Source organism: Mustelus asterias, chromosome 12 (genome assembly GCF_964213995.1).
Source record: "Mustelus asterias chromosome 12, sMusAst1.hap1.1, whole genome shotgun sequence".
Taxonomy (NCBI): Eukaryota; Metazoa; Chordata; class Chondrichthyes; order Carcharhiniformes; family Triakidae; genus Mustelus; species Mustelus asterias.
Window position 1 is genome coordinate 57,476,145 of NC_135812.1, and position 26,906 is coordinate 57,503,050.

A 26,906-nucleotide genomic window follows, 5' to 3' on the forward strand; every position below is an offset into this window, starting at 1 on the left:
GCTCCAGTGTACAGGAGGATGTGAGTGGTGAGGTCATGAATAAGGTTTCAAGGTCGCAGGAGTGTACTGGCAGGCAGGAAGGCGGTTTGAAGTGTGTCTACTTCAACGCCAGGAGCATCCGGAATAAGGTGGGTGAACTTGCAGCATGGGTTGGTATCTGGGACTTCGATGTTGTGGCCATTTCGGTGACATGGATAGAGCAGGGTCAGGAATGGTTGTTGCAGGTTCCGGGGTTTAGATGTTTCAGTACGAGCAGGGAAGGTGGTAAAAGAGGTGGAGGTGTGGCATTGTTAGTCAAGGACAGTATTACGGTGGCAGAAAGGACGTTTGATGAGGACTCGTCCACTGAGGTAGTATGGGCTGAGGTTAGAAACAGGAAACAAGAGGTCACCCTGTTGGGAGTTTTCTATAGGTCTCCGAAAAGTTCCAGAGATGTAGAGGAAAGGATTGCAAAGATGATTCTGGATAGGAGCGAAAGTAACAGGGTAGTTGTTATGGGGGACTTTAACTTTACGAATATTGACTGGAAACGCTATAGTTCGAGTACTTTAGATGGGTCAGTTTTTGTCCAATGTGTGCAGGAGGGTTTCCTGACACAGTATGTAGATAGGCCAACAAGAGGTGAGGCCACATTGGATTTGGTACTGGGTAATGAACCAGGCCAGGTGTTAGATTTGGAGGTAGGTGAGCACTTTGGTGATAGTGACCACAATTCGGTTACGTTTACTTTAGCAATGGAAAGGGATAGGTATATACCGCAGGGCAGGTGTTATAGCTGGGGGAAAGGAAATTATAATGCGATTAGGAGAGATTTAGGATGCATAGGATGGGGAAGAAATCTGCAGGGGATGGGCACAATTGAAATGTGGAGCTTGTTCAAGGAACAGCTACTGCGTGTCCTTGATAAGTATGTACTTGTCAGGCAGGGAGGAAGTGGTCGAGCGAGGGAACCATGGTTTACTAAAGAAGTTGAATCTCTTGTGAAGAGGAAGAAGGAGACTTATGTAAAGATGAGACGTGAAGGCTCAGTTAGGGCGCTTGAGAGTTACAAGTTAGCCAGGAAGGACCTGAAGAGAGAGCTAAGAAGAGCCAGGAGGGGACATGAGAAGTCTTTGGCAGGTAGGATCAAGGAAAACCCTAAAGCTTTCTATAGGTATGTCATGAATAAAAGAATGACTAGGGTAAGATGAGGGCCAGTCAAGGACAGTAGTGGGAAGTTGAGCGTGGAGTCAGAAGAGATAGGAGAGGCGCTAAATGAATATTTTTCGTCAGTACTCACACAGGAAAAAGACAATGTTGTCAAAGAGAATACTGAGATACAGGCTATTAGACTAGACGGGATTGAGGTTAATAAGGAGGAGGTGTTAGCAATTCTGGAAAGTGTGAAAATAGATAAGTCTTCTGGGCCGGATGGGATTTATCCTAGGATTCTCTGAGAAGCTAGGGAGGAGATTGCAGAGCCTTTGGCTTTGATCTTTATGCCGTCATTGTCGACAGGAATAGTGCCAGAAGACTGGAGGATAGCAAATGTTGTCCACTTGTTCAAGAAGGGGAGTAGAGACAACCCTGGTAATTATAGACCACATCATCAATTATATAGACCATATCATCAATTATAGATCAGTGAGCCTTACTTCTGTTGTGGGCAAAGTTTTGGAAAGGATTATAAGAGATAGGATTTATAATCATTTAGAAAGGAACAATTTGATTAGGGATAGTCAATACGGTTTTGTGAAAGGTAGGTCGTGCCTCATAAACCTTATTGAGTTCTTTGAGAAGGTGACCAAAGAGGTGGATGAGGGTAAAGCAGTTGATGTGGTGTATATGGATTTCAGTAAAGTGTTTGATAACGTTCCCCACGGTAGGCTATTGCAGAAATTACGAAGGCATGGGATTGAGGGTGATTTTGCGGTTTGGATCAGAAATTGGCTAGCTGTAAGAAGACAGAGGGTGGTGGTTGATGGGAAATGTTCATCCTGGAGTTCAGTTACTAGTGGTGTACCGCAAGGATCTGTTTTGGGGCCACTGCTGTTTGTCATTTTTATAAATGACTTGGATGAGGGCGTAGGAGGATGGGTTAGTAAATTTGCGGATGACACTAAAGTCGGTGGAGTTGTGGACAGTGCGGAAGGATGTTGCAGGTTACAGAGGGACATAGATAAGGGAGCTGGGCTGAGAGGTGGCAAATGGAGTTTAATGTGGAAAAGTGTGAGGTGATTCACTTTGGAAGGAGTAACAAGAATACAGAGTACTGGGCTAATGGTAAGATACTTGGTAGTGTGGATGAGCAGAGAGATCTCGGCGTCCATGTGCATAGATCCCTGAAAGTTGGCACCCAGGTTGATAGGGTTGTGTTAGCTTTTATTGGTAGAGGGATTGAGTTTTGGAGCCATGATGCCATGTTGCAGCTGTACAAAACTCTGGTGCAGCCGCACTTGGAGTATTGCGCACAGTTCTGGTCGCCGCATTATAGGAAGGATGTGGAAGCATTGGAAAGGGTGCAGAGGAGATTTACCAGGATGCTGCCTGGTATGGTGGGAAGGTCTTATGAGGAAAGGCTGAGGGACTTGAGGTTGTTTTCGTTAGAGAGAAGAAGGTTAAGAGGTGACTTAAAAGAGGCATACAAGATGATCAGAGGATTAGATAGGGTGGACAGTGTGAGTCTTTTTCCTCGGATGGTGATGGCTAGCATGAGGGGGACATAGCTTTAAATTGAGGGCTGATAGATATAGGACAGATGTCAGAGGTAGGTTCTTTACTCAGAGTAGTAAGGGCGTGGAATGCCCTGCCTGCAGCAGTAGTGGACTCATCAACATTAAGGGCATTTAAAGGGTCATTGGATAAACATATGGATGATATTGGAATAGTATAGGTTAGATGGGCTTCAGATTCGTTTCACAGGTCGGTGCAACATCGAGGGCCAAAGGGCCTGTACTGCGCTGTAATGTTCTATTGATAAAGAGAAACCATGGTACAGGAGGGTTTTGCAGCACAGGGCTGCCCTAGAGCAGAGCTCCAGACCTTAAATGCTTAGCACATGGTTTCAGTACTACTCACTTTCTCTGGTATGATCTCTAACTCTCGGTTCCCATTGTTCCCTCAAGTAAGGTGACCCTCTTAGTCTGTACTGTTTTAAATAGACAGACACCACATACATAACAGTGGGAGAGGTCGCTGGTTTGTAGGTGCCGTTGAAGGAGCCTTGGTGAGTTGGTGCATCTTGTAGATGCTATACACTGCTGCCACTGCGGTGTGAAGGGACTGAATATTGTTATGGTGGATGGAGTGCCAGTCAAGCGGGCTACTTTCTCCTGATGGCGTCCGGTTTCTTGAACTTTTCTTGGAGTCACTCTCATCCAGGCAAGTGGAGAGTATTCCATCACACTCCTGACTTGTGCCTTGTAGATGGTGATCAGACTTTGGGAATCAGGAGATGAATTACTCTCTGCCTCTGACCTGCTCTGGTCGCCACAGTATTTATATGGCTGCTCCAGTTCAGTTTCTGGTCAATGTTGATAGTGGGAGATTCAGCAATGATAATGCCATTGGATGTCATGGGGCAGTGCTTAGATTTTTCTTGTTGGAGATGGTCATTGACTGGCACCTGTGTGGCACAAATGTTACTTGCTACTCATCAAAACAAGCTTGAATATTGTTCAGGTCTTGTTGCATATGGACACTAACTGCTGGGAAACGTTAGGGGACGCAGGAAGAGGGCAGCGTGGGTGACAGTGTGATAGCAATAAGTGAAGCATGGGGTGTGAGGGCCCTGGGATTAGTAGCATTCAAGAGTCCAATATGCTACAAAAGGATTGGAGTGAGGGTGGAGGTGGTAGCAATGAAGTGGCTGCAGAAATCTGTTTTACTGAGGGGGTTGGGAGAGGTGCAGGGTTGGAGAATAGCAGGATAAGAGAGTCTGTCCCAGCTGAAGTTTGTCGTCTCTAAATTCTCAGCTGTCAGCCAGGTTAATCTGCCATTACTCTTACCTGTCTACAGTCAGCTCATACAGTAAGCACGTACATCAATAAATGCAATTAGTGTGTACAGTGTCAGCACTTACAGGCAATATGCATGGTGTCAATATACAGTTAACACATAGTCAGTGTACCACCAACATACACAGTATATGTACAATCAGCATACAAGTCAGGACATTGCATGTACAGTGAACATGTTATTTCCATATTAAAAACTGGTTGTAGCAATCTGGTTTTGAACAGACCGCATAGGACCTCAGGTGGGCTGGGGCCTTCATGTTGAGAAGAGATGAAGGTGTTGGAGGGAGCCATTGGAAAAGGCTGGCACAATGGGAATGTTTTAGAGGAAGGGCTGATTGTCATGCTTTCTCTCTCTCTCTGTCATGCACTCTTTCTTTCATTCTTTCCTGTTTTCTGTCACATACTCAAAATAATGTTCCCTCTAAGCTGGGTGCAGACCGTGCACAAATTGGCCCCTTTTAAATTAACGGTTGTGTGTGTTCTAGCAAAAGATTTAAAGGGGCCATACACTCAAAGAAACATTAGTGGGAACATTGCACTCAAATGTTCTCTGTCTCTCTGTATCTCTTATAACTATGTATATTCCTTCTTACTGTTTGACTGTGTTTCTCATTTCTCTCAAAGAGATTGCAGAGGTTGGTTGGAGTAAGGCCGTGGAGTGATTTGAAGATGAGGAAGATTTTGAACTAAATGTACCGAGGGACAGGTAACCAATGTAGGGGATAAGATTCAGATCAGTAGGCTAGTGACTGCGGTTTTGGATGAGTTAAATATTTTGTAAGGTGGAGCTGAAGTAAAAGAGAGAAAGAGAAAAGAAAAGGAGTAAATTACTCCTGTTCTTAATGATATCATTGCCTTGTTACAGAGCCGGTCCTAGGCCTGAGAAGGAGAGATTACTGGTATTGGGTTGAGCAACTTCCACAGCTGGATCCTTGTGGCAGGTAATATGTTATTAATTATTTTCAGAGAATTTTTTTGCGTAAGAGGAGACCACTCAGCTGGCTATTTGAAAGAGTCCAATTCATCTCTCTCCACTCATCTTTCCCTAGAGCACTGCAATTTTTTTCCCCTTCAAGTACTAATCCAATTCCCTACAGTTACTTTTGTATCTGTTCCTGCTGATTCCTGACTTGGGTCACTGTCTGTACGGACCCTGCACATTCTCCCCGTGTCTGCTTGGGTTTCCTCCCACGGTCTGAAAGTGCTGGTTAGGTGCAGTGGCCATGCTGAATTCTCCCTCAGTGTATCCAAACAGGTGTCGGAGTGTGACGACTAGGGGATTTTCACAGTAACTTCATTGCAGTGTTAATATGAGCCTACTTGTGACACTAATAAATAAACTTTGTAAACTTTAAACAAAGCATTTAGACATCCCCTTATAAGGATTCTGAAAATAATAGCAAAAGAATGGAGATGGAAGTGTAAATTAGAGTGGGTGAATTCAATGTCAAATTAGGCACAGAGAGACATAGAGTAGGAAAGAAAGATGGGTTCAAGAGAGAGAAACAGATATAAAATTAAAATTTACATTTACATTTTGAAAATTTTCAACAATTTGCATCTGAAGGAAAGAGACTGCACTTTAGTAATTAATTTTCAGTGCCAGAGAGGTTGATGAAAAGGTGCTTAGACGGGAATGAGCAAGCCTTAATTTTCTGTGGTGAGTTTAGTTCATAATTACAAAGCAAATGTAGTCATTTTATGAAGTTCAATGAATTTCAATCAGGAGACAGATAGTGAGGTATCACTTTCGCAAGGTATTATGGTGGAGCAACGTAACTCAAACAGCAACTTTTGGATATTTAAGTTTAATGCTACATCTCTCTTTCTACATAGTTGCTGTAGCCTTTATGCATGAATTAATGGTATGCTTTCCTATTTTCTCAGGTTGGCTCAGCTCTCAGTGGCCTTGGAGAAAACCATTGCCTGCAAAAAGGTGCTGACAGCACAAGGTCGAGGCCGGCATTATATCCGACAGGCCCTGAATCAAAAGACCCTGGCAATTACAGTACAACATCTTCGTCACACACCAAGACTATTAGAGGTAACTGCACCCATTACTCCTTACTGCATACCTTCTCACACATCTCTTCACCCTTTAATCAAACTCTGTATCATCTCCTTCTCACATATCATTCTGTCCTTCGTCAGGTGTAGCTCCACTGCTTCCTCAAACAAACCTTCAACCTGTCTCATACATTCCCCTCCAATCCCCAGTGTTAGCCATGGCTCAGGTGGAACACACTCCTCTCAGTCAGCTGGTTAACTTGAGCGCAAAAATCAAAGTTAATGCTCTTGTGCAATATTGAGGGAGTGCTTCACTGTCAGAGATGACATCTTTTAGATGAGGGGATAATATCACAGTGGTCATATTACTGGACTTATAATTCACAGATTGTTACATTTCCACACTTCCAGATTGTTGTAAAAACCCATCAGGTTCATTAATGTGCCTGAGGAAAATAAATCTGCTATCCCTACCCAGTCTGACCTGAATGTGATTCCAGTCACACACAATGTGGTTATTTCTTAACTGCCCTCTGAAAGACCTGACTAGCTACTCCAGTTGTACTAAAAAACTGCAGAAAATTCAAAGAAGAATGAAATAGGTTGGACCATCTGGCATTGACGTAGGAATTGAAAATGATAAAGGAACAACCTGCCCAGTCGCCCCTGTAAAGTTCTCCTCACGAACAACTGGGAGCCTGTGCCAAAATAGGGAGAGCTGTCCCAACAGACGAGTCGAGCAACAACCTGACTTGCCATATTCACCAAATCAAAGCTTGCAGCATTGTCCCGGACTCCAGCATCACCATCCTTGAATATGTCCTGTCCCACAACATTGATCCTGGACCCTATAAAGATTTGTGGCATCAGGTCAAACATGGGCAAAGAAACCTCCTGCTGATTACTGCCTACCACCCTCCCTCAGCTAATGAATCAGTACCCTTTCATGTTGAAAACCACTTGAAGTAGCACTGAGGGTGCCACGGGAACAGAATGTACTCTAGGTAAGGGACTTAAATGCCCATCACCAAGGTTGACGCAGTTGCAATACTCTGACCCAGCTGGCCATGTCCTGATGGACATACCTGTGAAACTGAGCTTGCGGCAGAATCTTAGATATAAGATAAATAAGGAAAAGATCTACTTGACCTCGTCCTCACCAATCTAACTGTCACAGATGTATCTGTCCACGACTGTGTAGGAGCAGCTTGTGAAACGAAGTCCCACCTTCACACTGAAGACACTGTCCATCATGTTGTGTGGAATTATCACCATGCTAAATAAAATAGATTGAGAACAATTCTAGTACCTCAAAACTGAGCATCCATGAGGTGCTGTGGGCTATCAGCTACAACAGAATTTTATTGCACCCAATCTATAACATCATGCTCCCACATATCCCTCACACTACCATAACTATCAATCCAGGGGACCAAACATGCTTCAGTGGTGAGTCTGGGACAGCATTTCAGGAGCAGCAACAAGCATATCTAAACATTTAAGTACTGTCATGATGAAGCTACAACACATAACTACAAACAAGCTGAACAGAGGAAGTAATATATTATTGACAGAGATAAGCAATCTCACAACAAACAGATCAGATCTAAGCTCTGCAGTCTTGCCACATCCAGGCATGAATATTTAAACAACAACAGGAGGAGTTTTATTTCTCTCAGTATTATGTTACTGGACGAGTAATCCAGAAGACTGGACTAACAATCTGAAGACACTAGTTTAAATTCCGCCATGAAATGACAGTATGTCCGTGTTCTCAAAAATGAGGGCGATGTCATTACAAAACACAACACTGAAGCATTTAGTGTCGTGACCAGCTTCAGTCAGAAGTGATGAATGGATGATCCGTCTTAGCCTTCTGAGGTCGCCTATATCACAAGTGCCAGTCTTCAACCAATTTTATTCACTTCATGCAGCAGAACATACCTAGAGATGGTGATGGAAGCGGCTGGGACATTGGCTGTAAGCTATGAATCAGTAAGTATGACTATGTCAGGATCTTACTTGACTATCCTGAGACAGCTCTCCAATTCTGGCACAAGTCTCCAGAAGGACTTGGCAGGGTTGACTGGGCAGGGTGTACCTTTGTTGTTTCTGGTGCCTAGATCAATGCTAAGTGGGCCATACTATTTACTCTTATTTGATTTTTCTGTAGCGGTTTGCTAGAATTGAGTGGCTTGCTAGTCTGCCATTTCAGAGGACAGTTCAGAGTCAACCACATTGCAGTAGGTCTGGAGCCACATATAGGCCAGGCCTGGTAAGTATGGCAGATTTCTCCACCTAAAGGACATTAGTGAACCAGATGGGCTTTTCCAACCAAAGGAAATTCAGTAGTTTCATGGTCACCATCACTGAGACTAGCTTTTCATTCCAGATTTATTTAATTAACTAAATTTAAATTCCCCCAGCTGTTTTGGTGGAATTTAAATTTGTGTCTTCAGATTGTTAGTCCAGTCTTCTGGATTACTAGTCCAGTAACATGACTACCATCCTCATACTATTGAGAGAAATAAAACGGTATAGTGAAAGTTAAGTTTTTGATGGCTACATTTTTTAAAAAATAGACTGTCCACACTCCACTTTGATTTGATTTATTATTGTCACATGTATTAACATACAGTGAAAAGTATTGTTTCTTGCACATTATACAGACAAAACATACTGTTCATAGAGAAGGAAACGAGAGAGTGCAGAATGTAGTGTTACAGTCATAGCTAGGGCGTAGAGAAAGATCAACTTAATGCAAGATTGTAGCAGTCTCAAAGAGATCTTATATTTGTACATGAAAGAGCAGATGCTAACCTTGTTTCCTTGGCCTGATTCACTGCATTGTATTGATCAGTGGGTGCTGCTGTAAATCAATCTGTAATTGATCCCTGCCCTTTTCTTGTTGTAGTGGTATGACCCTGAGAGCTCTGTCCTGGCCAACGAGTGTTTTTCAGGTAAGTAATCCAACAGTCCGGCATTCTTTGAAAGCAGAATTTTCTCTGGGTCTTAGTCTGTTTGAGTTTGCGTGGTGGAGTTCGGGCATTGGTAGGGCGGGGGGGCGGGGAATCAGTGTTATGGGATATTGAGAGAGGTTTATGGGAGGGCAGTGTGGGAGTGAAGAGTTTATAAGGTGATGGATTTATGAAATGGGTTGAGGACTTTATTCTATAAACTTCTCACTCCATTCATAAAGTGATAGTAAAAAGTCTCTTGAAGAACAATCTTATCTTCTTTCAACAATGAAAGTCCTAATTTAATAGCTGCTTTCTAGAATCTTGATTGGTGCTTACGAGAAACATAAATGGCCTGACCTGCATTCGGGTCTCGGCCACCACTGATGGGTTGGAGCAAATAATGAACATCCCTGTTTCAGATGATTGCAAACAGCCAGCTTGAGAATAATATATTCTGACATAAAAATGGGAATCAAAATGAGGTGACTGGGAGAGAGGAGGTTAGCTTAAAAATTAAAGTGGCTTGTAGACAGTGTCAGAAGGAGGATACGCAGGTGACGGAGAAGGAGAGTGCTCAGACCGAAGGTTTGAGATGTGTTTATTTTAACGCAAGGAGTGTAGTGAACAAAATGGATGAGCTTAGAGCGTGGATCACTACTTGGAAGTGTGATGTGGTGGCCATTACAGAGACTTGGTTATCTCAGGGACAGAACTGGATACTTCAGGTGCCGGGTTTCAGATGTTTCAGGAGGGACAGGGAAGGAGGCAAAAGAGGTGGGGGAGTGGCACTGTTGATCAGGGATAGCGTCACGGCTGTAGAAAAGATGGATGCCACAGAGGGATTGTCTACGGAATCTCTGTGGGTGGAGGTTCGCAACAGGAAGGGGTCAATAACTTTACTGGGTGTTTTCTATAGGCCGCCCAATAGTAGCAGGGATGTGGAGGAGCAGATTGGGAAGCAGATCCTGGAGAGATGTGATAATAACAGAGTGGTCGTGATGGGAGATTTTCGATTGGAATATCCCTAGGGTAAGGGGTTAGATGGGGAGGAGTTTGTTAGGTGTGTTCAGGAGGGCTTCCTGACACAGTATGTGGATAAGCCTACAAGAGGAGAGGCTGTACTTGATTTGGTATTAGGGAATGAACCTGGGCAGGTGTCAGATCTCTCAGTGGGAGAGCATTTTGGGGATAGTGATCATAATTCTATCTCCTTTACATTAGCATTGGAGAGAGATAGGATCAGTCAAGCTAGGAAAGTGTTTACTTGGAGTAAGGGCAATTATGAGGCTATTAGGCAGGAAATTAGAGGCATAAATTGGAAGGAGGTTTTCTCAGGGAAATGTACAGAAGAAATGTGGCAAATTTTCAAGGAAAATTTGTCTGGAGCTCTGCACCGTAACGTTCCAATGAGACAGGGGAGTTATGGTAGGTCACAGGAACCATGGTGCACGAAAGCTGTAACGAATTTAGTCAAGAAAAGAAAAGCCTACAAAAGGTTCAGGGAGCTAGGTAATGTTAGAAATCTAGAAGAGTATACGACTAGTAGGAAGGAACTTAAGAGGGAAATTAGAAGAGCAAGAAGGGGTCATGAGAAGGCCTTGGCAGACAGGATAAAGGAAAACCCCAAGGCATTCTACAAGTGTGTTAAGAGCAAGAAGATAAGATGTGAAGGAGTAGGACCTATCAAATGTGACGGTGGGAAAGTCTGTTTAGAACCGGTAGAAATGGCAGAGGTACTCAATGAATACTTCAGTATTCACAGTGGAAAAGGATCTTGGTAGTTGCAGTGCAGACTTGCAGTGGACTGAGAAGTTTGAGCATGTGGACATTAGGAAAGAGGGTGTGTTGGAGCTTTTGAAAAGCATCAAGTTAGATAAATCGCCGGGACCAGATGGGATGTACCCCAGGTTACTGTGGGAGGCGAGGGAAGCGATTGCTGAGCCTCTGGCGATGGTCTTTGCATCATCAATGGAGACGGGAGAGGTTCCGGAGGATTGCGATGTGGTTCCGTTATTCAAGAAAGGGAGAAGAGATAGCCCGGGAAATTATAGACCAGTGAGTCTAACCTCAGTGGTTGGTAAGTTGATGGAGAAGATCCTGAGAGGCAGGATTTATGAACATCTGGAGAGGAATAGTATGATCAGAAATAGCCAGCACGGCTTTGTCCAAGGCAGATCATGCTTTACGAGCCTAACTGAATTTTTTGAAAATGTAACTAGACACATAGACGAGGGAAGAGTGGTAGATGTAGTTTATATGGATTTCAGCAAGGCGTTTGATAAGGTGTCCCATGCAAGGCTTATTGAGAAAGTGAAGGGGCATGGGATACAATGGGACATTGCCTTGTGGATTCAGAACTGGCTTGCCCACAGAAGGCAAAGAGTGGTTGTAGATGGGTCTTTTTCAGCATGGAGGTCGGTCACCAGTGGAGTGCCCCAGGGATCTGTTCTGGGACCCTTGCTCTTTGTGATTTTTATAAATGACCTGGATGAAGAAGTGGAAGGATGGGTTGGCAAGTTTGCTGATGACATAAAGGTTGGTGGTGTTGTGGATAGTGTAGAGGGATGTCAGCAGTTGCAACGAGACATAGATAAGATGCAAGACTGGGTGGAGAAGTGGCAGATGCACTTCAACCCAGATAAGTGTGTGGTGGTTCATTTTGGCAGGTCAAATAGGATGAAAGAATATAATAGTAAGGGTAAGACGCTTGGCAGTGTGGAAGATCAGAAGGATCTTGGGATCTGGGTTCATAGGACGCTCAAAGCAGTGTCGCAAGTAGAGGCTGTGGTTAAGAAGGCGTATGGAATACTGGCCTTCATCAATAGAGGAATTGAGTTTAGAAATCGGGAGATAATGCTGCAGCTGTCTGGGACCCTGGTCAGACCCCACCTGGAGTACTGTGCCCAGTTCTGGTCGCCTCATTACAGAAAGGATGTGGAAGCCATAGAAAGAGTGCAGAGGAGATTTACAAGGATGTTGCCTGGATGTTTGGCATGCCTTATGAGGATAGGTTGAGAGAGCTAGGTCTTTTCTCCTTGGAGAAGCGAAGGATGAGAGGTGACCTGATAGAGGTGCATAAGATGTTGAGAGGTATTGATAGAGTGGATTCTCAGAGGCTTTTACCCAGGGCTGAAATGGTTGCCACAAGAGATCACAGGTTTAGAGTGCTGGGGAGTAGGTACAGAGGAGATGTTAGGGGTACGTTTTTCACTCGGAGGGTGGTGGGTGCGTGGAATCGGCTGCTGGTAGTGGTGGTGGAGACGGATTCGATAGGTTCTTTTAAGAGACTTTTGGATAAGTTCATGGAAGTTAGTAAGATAGAGGGTTATAGGTAAGCCTAGTAGGTAGGGACATGTTCGGCGCAACTTGTGGGCCGAAGGGCCTGTTTGTGCTGTAGCTTTTCTATATTCTATGTTCTAAAAAGGTGAGGATTTCCATTATGGGCTTCCCACCGGGTGGTCAGTCAAGTGGGGAGCTAACCTAATGGCAAGTGCCTCCAGTGCCTTGTTTACAAACTTGCCATTATTGGGTTTGGCTCAATTTTCACCCTTCTGCCTGTTTCTTTTCACTCAGAACCATTTCTGTCTCTGCTGCTTGTCTTGTCACAGATGAATTTCACCCTTGATTTGCAGGTTAGTGATGATCTACCCGATATTCTTTTATATTGTTTCCATGAGCAATTAATTCAAAACTATTCCAGGATTACTCTCCATGGAAGTGCGGTGGAGGCAAGTTCAATTTAGGCATTCAAGAGGGCACTGGATGATTATTTGAATAGAAACAATGTGCAAAGATACGGGGAAAAGGCAGGAAAATGGCACTAAGTCATGATGCTTATTTGAAGAACTGGTGCATTCACGATGGGCTAAATGGTCTCTTTTTGTGCCATAATAATTCTGTGATCTTACAAATCAGGGCCTGGGCTTGTACTGAGCCAAATACAAGGTCCTCAGGGTCTGTCACCAGTTTGTGCTTGCTGCAGTTTTCATACTTGAAGAATTTTCAGGCTGATTAACAATCTGACTGAATGATCTGAAGGAGCAACAACAAAACCTCTTGTTGGCATGGCTGGCCTTCAGATCTGTTGAAAATGACTTTGGGAGGGTGGTATGGAGTCACATCATTTGAATCCCATTGCAATGTTCCCACTCTCAATTGTCACATGCAAATAGAGCACTACCAAGGCACTAGAGGGTCTCCATTCCTATTCCCTCTCGCTGGCACCCTGGGGACTGGTATATGCAGAGCTTCGGGGACATGGAAAAATCAGTCCTCAACATTCTGATTGTGAAGGTCATCGCAGCCAATATTGTCATGAGCAGTTTACAGGAAGTGTCTATGGATAGTGATCAGGAGAGAGAATGATGATTGTTTTACCTTTTCCTAGTCTGGGACATTGTAAGTCTTTCTACTCTTGTTACAATTATGAAGTTTATGAAATTGTTCAGTTTTAGGGACTGTACCTTTAATTGAAGGCAAAATGAAGGGGGCCATGTGACCTTGTAATAACTCAGGAAGCCTGACTGGAAAGGAACGGTATTTATTGTTAAGCCACTGCTTCATGGTCTACATATTCAAGCCCCATCTAGGTCAACAGTACGGCAGACCCCTCCCATTGTCTGCCTTATAAAGGGCTCAGGTGATGAGTTCCACCTGGGCAGGCCATTGCCTGTTACTAAGAGAACTCCTATTCAGTGAGCCTCACAGGGAGATCAATTAGTGATTCCTCATGGGGATTATCACACCCCTCCCTCTGAGTTTGAGAGTTCCCCCTCGCTCCAGTGGTGATGGGGCTGACTTTATTGTTTGGCCCATGGCCTCACTACTGTCATTTGCACAGTCTGGTTGGGAGACGTTTACCGACCGAGTGGCGAACGTCTCTTTCTTGTGGAATGTCAAAGAGCAACTGCAGAGAGCTTGTTCTCGGGGGCAATGTCTGACTGTGAATCCACTGCCTCCGTCTCCATTTCTGAGGCTGAGTCTTTGTGGACATTTCTTGGGCTTTCTGTGGGTGGAGTTTCCCGTCTGCAGGCCGGTGTATAAGATGCCAATGGCAGCATGTCTGTTGCGGTGGTCGACATGTTTTTTTTATGTCTTCTCTTCAGTCTTTACTATGTATGACACTGGTCCAGTTTTTGAGAGGACATCTCCTGGGATCCATGGGAAGTTGTCTCCGAATGTGTATGGTGTGTCCTGGTTTGAAGATCTTGTCAGGCTTGTGTCCATCATGGCCCCTTTTCTGAGCTTCTTGTCTTTCTTCGATTTTGTCACCCAGATTTGGGAAAGTGAGGCTGTACCTGGACTGAAGGCGCCAGCCTCAATAGCTCCACCAGGGCTACTCCTGTCATCATGTGTGGAGTTGTCCTATAATTAAAAAAAGAAACAAGGAAGCTTCATTTCCAAAGAGCCCATCATTTGTTTTTTTATGTTGTTTTTGAATACTTGGACTGCTCGCTCAGCCAGACGGTTTGAAGATGGGTGATAGGGTGCCGGGCGGATGTGCCACACTCCATTTGTATTCATGAAGGTCTGAGACTCCCCACTAGTAAATGTGGTCCCGTTGTCTGTTATGAGGACCTCAGGTTACCATGTGAGCAGAAAGTTTGCCGGAGTTTTTGTGGTGTTGTAAGAGGTAGTAAAGGCCATTCAGTGCATGTCAATCCATTTTGAATGGGTATCAATAAGAATTAGGAACATAGAACCCATAAATTGCCCTGCAAAGTCTGCATATCCTCGCACCCAGGGTCTCCCTGGCTATTTCCCGAGGGTGCAGTGAGGCTGCTGGTGGGACCTTCTGGTTTTCCTGGCAGGTTTTGCACTGCTTGACCAGGTTTTCCAATGTCCTTGTCTATACCAGGCCACCAGACGTAGTCCAAAGATGTGCACGTTAGATGAATCGGCCATGCTAAATTCTCCTTCAGTGTACCCAAACAGGCGCCAGAGTGTGGCGACTAGGGGATTTTCACAGTAACTTCATTGCAGTGTTAATGTAAGCCTACTTGTGACACTAATAAATAAATAACCTTGCAAGCGTTTTAATTTTACCAATCCCTAGATGGCCATTTTGTAATTTGTGGACACAGGACAACCACCCACAAGCTGATGCCACCTTCAATGCTCAGCTCTTGATATTTGGAAGTTTAAGGCACTAGATCCTCTGTAGGACGCCTTTGTAATCCACCACTTAGGACAATGTGACGTGAATTTGCCAATGTGGCGTCCTTTTGGGTCCAAGCCTGAATTTGCTTGGATGGATACTGGCAGAGTATCCATCAAGTTCAAAGTCATGATGACTTCATCCAGCTTCAGAGGTGTGGGTAGGCTGATGGGTAGCTGTAGATGACTCAAGGCATCCATGTTGGCTCTGTGTAGCCCCGGGTGATGTTTTAGTGTGTAGTCATACGCACCTAACATCAGTGCCAGCGTGGATCTGAGCTGATGTGATGGGATGCCTTGCATTCTCTGAAGAGGCCTAGACGTTTGTGGTCTGTCACTATGGCAACTGTAGATGTATTACATAGAAAACTACAGCACAAAACAGGCTCTTCGGCCCCACAAGTTGTGCCAAACATATCCCCATCTTTTAGGCCTACCTATAACCCTCTATCCTATTAAGTCCCATGTACTCATCCAGGAGTCTCTTAAAAGACCCTATTGAGTTCGCCTCCACCACCACTGACGGCAGCCGATTCCACTCGCCCACCACCCTCTGTGTGAAAAACTTCCCCCTCACATTTCCCCTGTACCTACCCCCCAAGCACCTTAAACCTGTGTCCTCTCGTAGCAGCCATTTCCACCCTGGGAAAAAGCCTCTGAGAGTCCACCCGATCTATGCCTCTCAACATCTTATATACCTCTATTAGGTCTCCTCTCATCCTATGTCTCTCCAAGGAGAAAAGACCGAGCTCCCTCAGCCTATCCTCATAAGGCATGCCACTCAATCCAGGCAACATCCTTGTAAATCTCCTCTGCACCCTTTCAATCTTTTCCACATCCTTCCTGTAATGAGGCGACCAGAACTGAGCACAGTACTCCAAGTGGGGTCTGACGAGGGTCTTGTATAGCTGCATCATTATCCCTGGACTCCTAAACTCAATCCCTCGATTGATAAAGGCCAGCACACCATACACCTTCTTAACCACCTCCTCCACCTGCGGGGCCGAGTTAGAGTCCTATGGACCCGGACCCCAAGGTCCTTCTGATCCTCTACAGTACTAAGAGTCTTTCCCTTTATATTGTACTCCTTCATCCCATTCGACCTGCCAAAATGGACCACGACGCATTTATCTGGGTTGAAGTCCATCTGCCACTTGTCCGCCCAGTCTTGCATCCTATCTATGTCCCTCTGTAACTTCTGACATCCCTCCAGACTATCCACAACCCCACCAACCTTTGTGTCGTCAGCAAACTTACCAACCCATCCCTCCACTTCCTCATCCAGGTCATTTATGAAAATGACAAACAGCAAGGGTCCCAGAACAGATCCCTGGGGCACACCACTGGTGACCGACCTCCAATTAGAAAAAGACCCATCTATACACACACTCTGCCTCCTTTGGGCAAGCCAGTTCTGGATCCACAGGGCAGTAGCCCCTTGGATCCCATGCCCTCTCACTTTTTCGAGAAGCCTTGCATGGGGGACCTTATCGAACGCCTTGCTAAAATCTATATAGACCACATCTACCACTTTCCCTTCGTCAATGTGTTTAGTCACATTTTTGAAGAACTCCACCAGGCTTGTAAGGCATGATCTGCCTTTGACAAAGCCATGCTGAGTATTGTTGAGCATACTAAACCTCTCTAAATGCTCATAAATCTTGTCCCTCAGGATCTTCTCCATCAGCTTACCAACCACTGAGGTTAGACTCACCGGTCGGTAATTTCCTGGGCTATCCCTATTCCCCTTCTTGAAAATAGGAACCACATCCGCAATCCTCCGGCACCTCTCCTGTCTCCATCGACGACGCAAAGATCATCGCCAGAGGCTCTGCAATCTCTTCCCTCGCCTCCCACAGTAACCTGGGGTACATCCCATCCGGACCCGGCGACTTATCTATCTTGATGCCATTCAAAGATTCCAGCACATCCTCTTTGTTAAAGTCCACATACTCAATCTTTTCAGTCCACCGCAAGCCCACAGTACATCCACCCATGTCCTTCTCCTCTGTGAAAACCGAGGCAAAATACTCATTAAGCACCTCTGCCATTTCTACTGGTTCCGTACTGATTTTCCCGCCTTCACCTTTTATAGGCCCTATTCCTTCACGTCTCATCCTTTTACTCTTCACATATTTATAAAACGCCTTAGGGTTTTCCCTAATTCTACTCGCCAAGGCCTTCTCGTGACCCCTTCTGACTCCTAATTTCCTTCTTTAGTCCCTTCCTACAAGCCGTATACTCCTCTAGTTCCCTATCTTCGCCAAGCTCTCTGAACCTTTTGTACGCTTTCCTTTTCTTCTCGACTAGGTCCCGCACAGCTTTCGTGCACCACGGTTCCTTTAACCTACTAACTCCTCCCTGTCTGCTCGGAACATTGTCCTGTAGAACCCTAGACAGACATTCCTTGAAAAACTGCCACCTCTCTTCAGTAGATTTCCCCGAGAATACCTCCTTCCAATTTACTCCTCTAATTTGCTACCTTATGTCTTCATATTTCCCCTTACTCCATATAAACACTTTCCTAGCTTGCCTGATCCTCTCTTTTTCCAATGCAAGCATAAAGGAGATAGAGTTATGATCGCTATCCCCAAGATGCTCTCCCACTGAGAGATCTGACACCTGTCCAGGCTCATTGGTCAGTATCAGATCAAGTACTCCTCTTGTAGGCTTGTCCACATGCTGTGTCAGGAAACCCTCCTGAACACACCTAACAAACTCCTCCCCATCCAATCCCCTTACCCTAGGGATATTCCAATCTATGTTTGGGAAATTAAAGTCTCCCATCACAACAACTCTGCTATTATTGCAACTCTCCAGGATCTGTTTCCCTATCTGCTCCTCCACCTCCCTGTCACTATTGGGCGGCCTATAGAAAACTCCCAGCAAAGTGATCGACCCCTTCCTACTCCGAACTTCCACCCACAGAGACTCTGTGGACAATCCCTCCACAGCATACACCTTCTCTACAGCTGTGACACTATCCCTGATCAGCAGCGCCACTCCACCTCCTCTCTTGCCTCCCTCCCTGTCCTTCCTGAAACATCTGAATCCCGGCACCTGTAGTATCCAGTCCTGTCCCTGAGACATCCAAGTCTCCGTAATGGCCACCACATCACACTTCCAGGCATCAATCCACGCTCTGAGCTCATCCCCTTTATTCACTATACTCCTGGCATTAAAGTAAACACATCTCAATCCTTCGGTCTGAGCTCTCCCCTTCTCTATCCCCGTCCATCCTCCCTCTTGCACCATCTATAACCCTTCTCTGTTTGCGAGCTAACTTCCTCGCTCCCAGTCACCTCGTCTCGATCCTCTCCCCCCAACCTATCTAGTTTAAACTCTCCCCAGTAGCCTTAGCCAACCTTCCCGCCAGGATATTGGTCCCCCGGGATTCAAGTGCCACCCGTTTTTTGTGTACAGGTCACACCTGCCCCTAAAGAGGTCCCAATGGTCCAGGAACCTGAATCCCTGCCCCCTGCACCAGTCCCTCAGCCACACATTCATCCTCCACCTCACTCCATTCCTGCCCTCACCCTCCTGTGGCACAGGCAGCAATCCTGAGATTACTACCTTTGCTTTCCTCCTTCTCAGCTGTCTCCCTAATTCTCCATACTCTCTTTTCATGATCCCTTCCCCCTTCCTTCCCACATCAGCGGTACCAATATGTATCGCTACCTCTGGCTCCTCTCCCTCCCCCCTCAGGATTTCCGGGAGTCGACCAGCGACATCCTGGATCCCGGCCCCAGGGAGGCAGACCACCATCCAAGACTCCTGCCTGCGTCCGCAAAAACGCCTGTCGGACCCCCTTACTGTCGAGTCCCCGATTAACACTGCCTTCCTCCCCTTTTCCTTAGCCCTCTGAGTTACAGGGCTGGACTCCACTCCGGAGACTTGGCCACTGTATTGGTGGAACTATTGCACCGCAAATACCATAGCCAAACTTTCTTTCTCAATCTGCCCGTACTTCCTTTCTGCACCTGCCAGGGTTCACGATGCATATGCAATTGAACGTTCTGTCCCATCAGGTATGGCAATACCACTCCTATCCCATAGAGGGAGGCATCGCAGGTTACAATGAGTGGTCTCGTGGGAGGGGAGGGTCATAATGGGCTAGTACATTTGTTGACAGCAATTGCTCTTTGACACTTGTAAAGGCTCTCTTGTGGCAGTTGTCAGGACCATTTTTAATTTTTTTAAAATCAGGATATGGAGGTGTGTCCTCAGGGCTGCCAGGTTTGAACAAAGAAAGAACAAAGAAAATAACAGCACACGAACAGGCCCTTCAGCCCTCCAAGCCTGCGCCGACCATGCTGCCCAACTGAACTAAACCCCCTACCCTTCCGGGGACCATATCCCTCCATTCCCATCCTATTCATGTATTTGTCAAGACGCCTCTTAAAAGGCACTATCGTATCTGTTTCCACTACCTCCCCGGCAGTGGGTTTTAGGCACCCACCACCCTAGAACCATAGAACCATAGAAAATTACAGCTCAGAAACAGGCCTTTTGGTCCTTCTTGTCTGTGCCGAACCATTTTATGCCTAGTCCCACTGACCTGCACTTGGACCATATCCCTCCACACCCCTCTCATCCATGAACCCGTCCAAGTTTTTCTTAAATGTTAAAAGTGACCCCGCATTTACCACTTTATCCGGCAGCTCATTCCACACTCCCACCACTCTCTGCGTGAAGAAGCCCCCCCTAATATTCCCTTTAAACTTTTCTCCTTTCACCCTTAACCCATGCCCTCTGGTTTTTTTCTCCCCGAGCCTCACCGGAAAAAGCCTGCTTGCATTCACTCTATCTATACCCATCAAAATCTAATACACCTCTATCAAATCTCCCCTCAATCTTCTACGTTCCAGGGAATAAAGTCCCAACCTATTCAATCTCTCTCTGTAACTCATCTTCTCAAGTCCAGGCAACATCCTTGTGAACCTTCTCTGCACTCTTTCAATCTTATTTACATCCTTCCTGTAACTAGGTGACCAAAACTGTACACAATACTCCAAATTCGGCCTCACCAATGCCTTATATAACCTTACCATAACACTCCAACTTTTATACTCGATACTCCGATTTATAAAGGCCAATGTACCAAAGGCACTCTTTACGACCCTATCCACCTGTGACGTCACTTTTAGGGAATTCTGTACCTGTATTCCCAGATCCCTCTGTTCAACTGCACTCTTCAGAGTCCTACCATTTACCCTGTACGTTCTTCTTTGATTTGTCCTTCCAAAGTGCAATATCTCACACTTGTCTGCGTTAAATTCCATTTGCCATTTTTCAGCCCATTTTTCTAGTTGGTCCAAATCCCTCTGCAAGCTTTGAAAACCTTCCTCACTGTCCATTACACCTCCAATCTTTGTATCATCAGCAATCTTGCTGATCCAATTTACCACATTATCATCCAGATCATTGATATAGATGACAAACAACAATGGACCCAACACCGATCCCTGCGGCACACCACTAGTCACAGGCCTCCACTCAGAGAAGCAATCCTCCACAACCACTCTCTGGCTTCTTCCATTGAGCCAGTGTCTTATCCAATTTACTACCTCCCCATGTATACCTAGCGACTGAAGCTTCCTAACTAACCTCCCATGAGGGACCTTGTCAAAGGCCTTGCTGAAATCCAGGTAGACAACATCCACCGCCTTCCCTTCATCCACTTTCCTGGTAACCTCCTCGAAAAACTCTAATAGATTGGTCAAACATGACCTACCACGCACAAAGCCATGTTGACTCTCCCTAATAAGTCCCTGTCTATCCAAATATTTGTAGATCCTATCCCTTATCACACCTTCCAATAACTTGCCCACCACCGACATCAAACCTACTGGCTTATAATTTCCCGGATTTCTTTTGGAACCTTTTTTAAACAACGGAACAACATGAGCCACCCTCCAATCATCCGGCACCTCCCCCGTGAATACTGACATTTTAAATATGTCTGCCAGGGCCCCTGCAAGTTCAACACTAGCTTCCCTCAAGGTCCGTGGGAATACCCTGTCCGGTCCTGGGGATTTATCCACTCTGATTTGCCTCAAGACAGCGAGCACCTCCTCCCCTTTAATCTGTAAAGGTTCCATGGCCTCCCTACCAGTTTGCCCTATTTCCATAGACTCCATGCCCGTTTCCTCAGTAAATACGGATGCAAAAAAACCATTTAGTATCTCCCCCATCTCTTTTGGTTCCATACACAGTGTACCACTCTGGTCTTCAAGAGGACCAATTTTATCCCTCACTATCTTTTTGCTCCTAACATACCTATAGAAGCTCTTTGGATTTTCCTTCACTCTGTCTGCCAAAGCAACCTCATGTCTTCTTTTAGCCCTCCTGATTTCCCTCTTAAGTAGCTTCTTGCACTTTTTATACTCCTCGAGCATCTGATGTGTTCCTTGCTGCCTGTACATTTCATACAACTCTCTCTTCCTCTTAATCAGTGTTACAATCTCCCTCGGGTAAAAAACCCTCTGGGTAAAAAACTTGCCTCGTACATCTCCTTTAAACCTATGTCCCCTAGTAATTGACTCTTCCACCATGGGAAAAAACTGCTGACTATCCACTCTGTCCATGGCCCTCATAATCTTGTAGACTTCTATCAGGTCGCCCCTCAACCTTCATCGTTGCAGTGAAAATAAACCGAATTTCTCTTTGTTTGGTATGAATTTCCCATAGTAATTTAGGAGATCCAGGAAAGACATCAATTCCATTGTGTTCTTTGGAGTCGGAGCCCCTTTTATGGCCTTCACCTTCTCTTCGACAAAGTGTAGTCCATCGTTGTCAACTCTGTACCCAAGGTACGTTACGTCATTTACCCGGAACATGTATTTTTCCCTTTTTAGCCCAACACCAGCTTCAGAGAAACGTTGTAAGATCTCCTCCAAACATCCTTAGCCATAGCTCCTGAGATTAAAATGTCATGATGTGGAGATGCCGGCTGAAGTCGGAAATTATACCTCTATAGGCTGATATGAGTCAAAAATACAGTCAGGCTTTATTTTCATAAGCTTATGGGAGAACTTGACCCCTTGAAAGCGGAAGCCAAAGTTCTCACTGAACACAAGAAGCATGGATATTTATACTTCAGGGTTCCCAATACAAGTCATGAAGCAAAGTCCAGTTAACAGTCCTTGATCGTAAATTATAGTTCCTTTAACAGCTTCTGATAGTCTTTGGATCATGGTTAGAAACCATCTGGTATCCTTGGGTCATAAAGCACAATTCTTCTGGTCGTTGCAGTCAAGGTGTCATCTCTGGTCCCCTGCTCTTCCCGCAGCGTTTCCTTTGAAGTGACTGAGTGCAACTGTCCCAGTGGGAGTTCTCCTTCAAACGGCCATTCTCGCACTCTACCAATTGGTCGCTGCTTCCTCTGTTTAAATCATAGACAAGCCTACGGAAAGAAAGACTTACCCCCTAACATCTATATTCAACTGTCTGTTTTATCAGAATGATATAAACAAGCGAGGGAACCATGAACAAATGGCTTATACTAAAGTAAAAGATGAAAGACATGAACAAATGGCTTATGCTACTACCAGGAGCAATATAAAAAAGGGATGACTCGCCACAAGGAAACGTTAGGTTTGTGATACATTCCAGATACAAAGTTCAACCTTTTAGGTACAAAATACATTGAGTACAAAAAACATTAACCCTTTCCCTTCTTCACCGGCGTTGGACTGGGGTAAACACAGTAAGAAGTTTAACAACACCAGGTTAAAGTCCAACAGGTTTATTTGGTAGCAAAAGCCACACAAGCTTTCGGACCTCTAAGCCCCTTCTTCAGGTGAGTGGGAATTCTGTTCACAAACAGAGCATATAAAGACACAGACTCAATTTACCTGAATAATGGTTGGAATGCGAATACTTACAACTAATCAAGTCTTTAAGAAACAAAACAATGTGAGTGGAGAGAGCATCAAGACAGGCTAAAAAGATGTGTATTGTCTCTTCATACCATAAGGCCATAAAAGGGGCTCCGACTCCAAAGAACACAATGGAATTGATGTCTTTCCTGGATCTCCTAAATTACTATGGGAAATTCATACCAAACAAAGAGAAATTCGGTTTATTTTCACTGCAACGATGAAGTTTGAGGGGCGACCTGATAGAAGACAATACACATCTTTTTAGCCTGTCTTGATGCTCTCTCCACTCACATTGTTTTGTTTCTTAAATACTTGATTAGTTGTAAGTATTCGCATTCCAACCATTATTCATGTAAATTGAGTCTGTGTCTTTATATGCTCTGTTTGTGAATAGAATTCCCACTCACCTGAAGAAGGGGCTTAGAGCTCCGAAAGCTTGTGTGGCTTTTGCTACCAAATAAACCTGTTGGACTTTAACCTGGTGTTGTTAAACTTCTTACTATTAAAATGTCATCCAGATCGACTGCAACTCTGGACACTCCTTGAAGGATGTTCTCCTTGGAGCAAACCAAAGATACCTCAAAAGGCAAGCGAGTGTACTTGTACAGTCCTGTGTGAGTAATTATAGTGACATACTCCCTGATGATACCCCAAACTCCAGTTGGAGATAGGTGTGGCTCATATCCAATTTGGAAAATGTGACTCCAGTCAGTTTTGCGTACAAATCTTCTGTGTGTGGCATAGGCTATCTGTCTAAGCGGGAAGCTCTGTTGACCATCAACTTATAATCCCCACAGAGATGACTGAATTGTCAGGTTTTAAAACAGGGACTACTGTTGCAGCCCATTCAGCAAATCGTACTGGGCGTAAAGTGTCAAGTTCCTCCAAACATTCCAATTCAGCCTCGATTTTGGCATGTAGGGTGCAGGGGACTATTTGTGGCTTGAAGTATTTAGGTTGGGCCTCTGGATCTATGCACATCTTGGCCCTGGCACCTTTAATGTTCCCAAGACCTCCTTGGAACACTTTGAGATACTTCCCAATGACTTCATATAAATTGCCAGTACCCATTTAAAAGATCTGTTGCCAATCCAGGCGGATTTCCTGTAGCCAGTCCCTTTCCAAAAGGCTTGGCCCTGATCCGTGCACTTACTAGGGGAAGTCAGACTGCCTGTTGCCCTTGTACAAGTGGGGTTACAGTGGTCCCAATAATTCTGAAGGCTCCCCAGTGTATGTGGCCAATCGTGTGTTGCAGGCTTAAAGGCAAGATGCCCAATCGGAATCACCTAAAGGTGTGTTCGCCAATGATAGATACTGGGGCACCTGTGTCTACCTCCATGTCGAGGGAGTAGCTGTTTACCTGGAATTGAATCTGGATTCGGGCCACCTTGGGAGCAGTGATGCAATTTAGTTGCATCAATTCTCTGTCCTTGGACTGATTTATTTGCAAAGCTTCACTTTTCAGCCTGGGCAATATGTGTTTTGCCTGTTTCGGTAGCCTTGTCTAAGGCAGATCCTATGACTACAAGTACAGCATGAATGTGTTTGCTCCTCCACCTCCAATCACCCTTCCTTCGCAAGGAATGGGAGACACGAGTGTTGTCCACGGGGGAGTTAGTTCTGTGGAATGGGGATCGCCTAAGGCTGAGGATGGTACCATCTATGAAGCCCTGAAGCTCCTGGGTCCCTTTGTTCACGTTTTCACCAGAAGGGGCCAGTTCTCTGGCTTTCTTAAGGTTCAGATTCAACTCAGTCAGTAGCTTCCTTTGGGTCGCAATATTACTTATTTCACATACTAAGCGATCCTTTAACATTTCAGGAAGTGCTGGCCCATACTCTGTGTTCCTGCAATTTCCGCAATCTCGTCAAGAAATCAGTAACTGGTTCCACAGAGCATCTATTAAACCTGTAGTGCTGCAATATAACAGAGTGTTTGGAGTTGTAGTGGTTTGCTACCAAATCAGTTCATTAAAGGATTTTGAATTAGGAGCTGCCAGGTAGGTCAAACTCTATGATGCTGAAAATTGGAGCCCCACAGGTGGTCTTGAGGATGACTTTTTGCCAGTCATCCCCTTCTACCACGTTTGCCCAGCAGAAGTATCTCATTCGTTTGGCTAATTCGTACTGGGGCCAATCCTCCACATCTGCATCATACTGTTTCAATTCCCCCATTTTCAATATCTTCCCATTATTGTCTTACTAAGCTCATTAAAAGACAAAGTTGGCTGAACTTTTCCTTGTTCCTCAAAACCAATGTAATGACTCAGGAAGCCTGAATAGAAAGGAATGGTATTTATTGTTAAACGTATAATTATGCCACTGGTACCATTGCATACATACACAAATCCCGGCAGGACAACAGTACTGCAGACCCCTCCCAGTGTCTGCCTTTTAAAGGGCTCAGGTGATGAGTTCCACCTGGGCAGGCCATTGTCTGTTACCAAGGAAACTCGTATTCAACGAGCCCCACAGGGAGATCAATTAGTGATTCCCCATGGACTCATGGGGATTATCACAGACTTGTTCTGAAGTCTGCCTAACAGCAAGCTTGGATAATTTTGTTGTTAAAGATTAAAGGGGCTCCAGATTGTTTTAATGGGAAGAAAGTGCATGGTTTTTACACTTGGTGACGATGGCAACAGCCTGTGTGCTAACAGTGGACAGCATTGAATTTCGAAAGTCACAGAAAAGTGTTGGTAATTTTGTGTTGTAAACAGGTGTACTTTAAGCTGTCAATTTACTTTTAAGATGTTGCCTCAAGGATAGCTAATCAATATTTCTACCTGGATACAAGGACCATGTGATTCATGTGGACAAGGAAATGGACTTTGAGAGAGGAGGGTATTCAAAGGTATCTCTCAAACTCTCAGACAAATTAGTCTACCAGGATCCAGAGAGAGCAGCAAGATGCTATGGTTCATGACACCTGAATGCAGGTGGGAGCTTGCTGTTGTGTAAAAAGACAAATTCATGAGTTAAAATGAGGTTGGAAGATTTACCTAGCTTGTGCTAGAGGAAGAATCTCCAGGGGGAGAAACCTCACTGTGAAAGACAGTTCTGAGATTAAATGTTTCCAGGTTGAGATGCCGTATGAAGTTCTCATTGGATACCAAATGCTTTATTAACCGCTCTTTCAATCTTTCCGGTTATCTTCAATGAATTATACACAATCAACAAGGTTCCTCTGCTCCTGCAGCCACTTTAGAATTGTGCCCTTCACTTTAATGTCTGTGTGTTCTTCCTACCAAAGTCAATCACTTCACACTTCTCTGCATTAAATTTAATCTGCCACTTGCCTATCCATTCCACCAACCTGTCTATCCTCCTTGAGGTTTACGATACTTCCAGCTTCATATCACAGAATCTTTACAGTGCAGAAGGAGGCAATTTGGCCTATCGTGTCCGCACTGGCTCTCTGAAAAAGCATTCTACCTTGTCCCACTCCCCTGCCTTATCCCATAACCGTGCACATTTGTTTTCAGATAGCAATCCAATTCCCTTTTGAATAACTCAATCCAATCTGCCTCCACTTCCCCCTTAGGAAGCTTATTCCAGACTCCAACCACCCTCTGGGTGAATTTTTCTTTCCTTGCGCCACTTTTACTCCTTTTGCCAATTATTTAGAATCTCTTCCCTCTAGTTCTTGATGCTGTCTTGAGTGGGAACAGTTTCTCATTATTTACCCTGTCCATATCCCTTAGGATCTCAAATACCTCAAATCTCCTCTAAGCCTTGTTTTCTCCCAAGAAAAACAGTCCCAATCTCTGCAATCTAATTCATGGCTACAGTTCTTTATCCCTGGAATTATTCTTGTGAATCTCCTCTGTACTCTCTCCAATGTCTTCACATCCTCCCTCAAGTATGGTGAGCAGAACTAGATGCAGTTCTCCAGATGAAGTCTA

The 26,906-nt window shown here is 44.9% G+C and overlaps 1 protein-coding gene across 3 annotated transcripts in view; it reads left to right on the forward strand.

Moving 5' to 3' along the window:
- The window catches only part of LOC144501480 (uncharacterized), an 83,682-nt gene that overhangs the window by 16,227 nt on the left and 40,549 nt on the right, over positions 1-26,906 (forward strand). The window contains exons 3-7 of one of the 3 annotated variants that reach the window (XM_078225268.1): positions 4,623-4,704; positions 4,864-4,939; positions 5,886-6,042; positions 8,920-8,965; positions 12,539-12,597. In XM_078225268.1, the coding sequence (XP_078081394.1) occupies positions 4,689-4,704; positions 4,864-4,939; positions 5,886-6,042; positions 8,920-8,965; positions 12,539-12,597 (354 nt within the window). In that variant the 5' untranslated portion in view covers positions 4,623-4,688. The remainder of the gene's footprint in view (positions 1-4,622; positions 4,705-4,863; positions 4,940-5,885; positions 6,043-8,919; positions 8,966-12,538; positions 12,598-26,906) is intronic. The other 2 variants (XM_078225266.1, XM_078225267.1) reach the window with 2 other exon arrangements.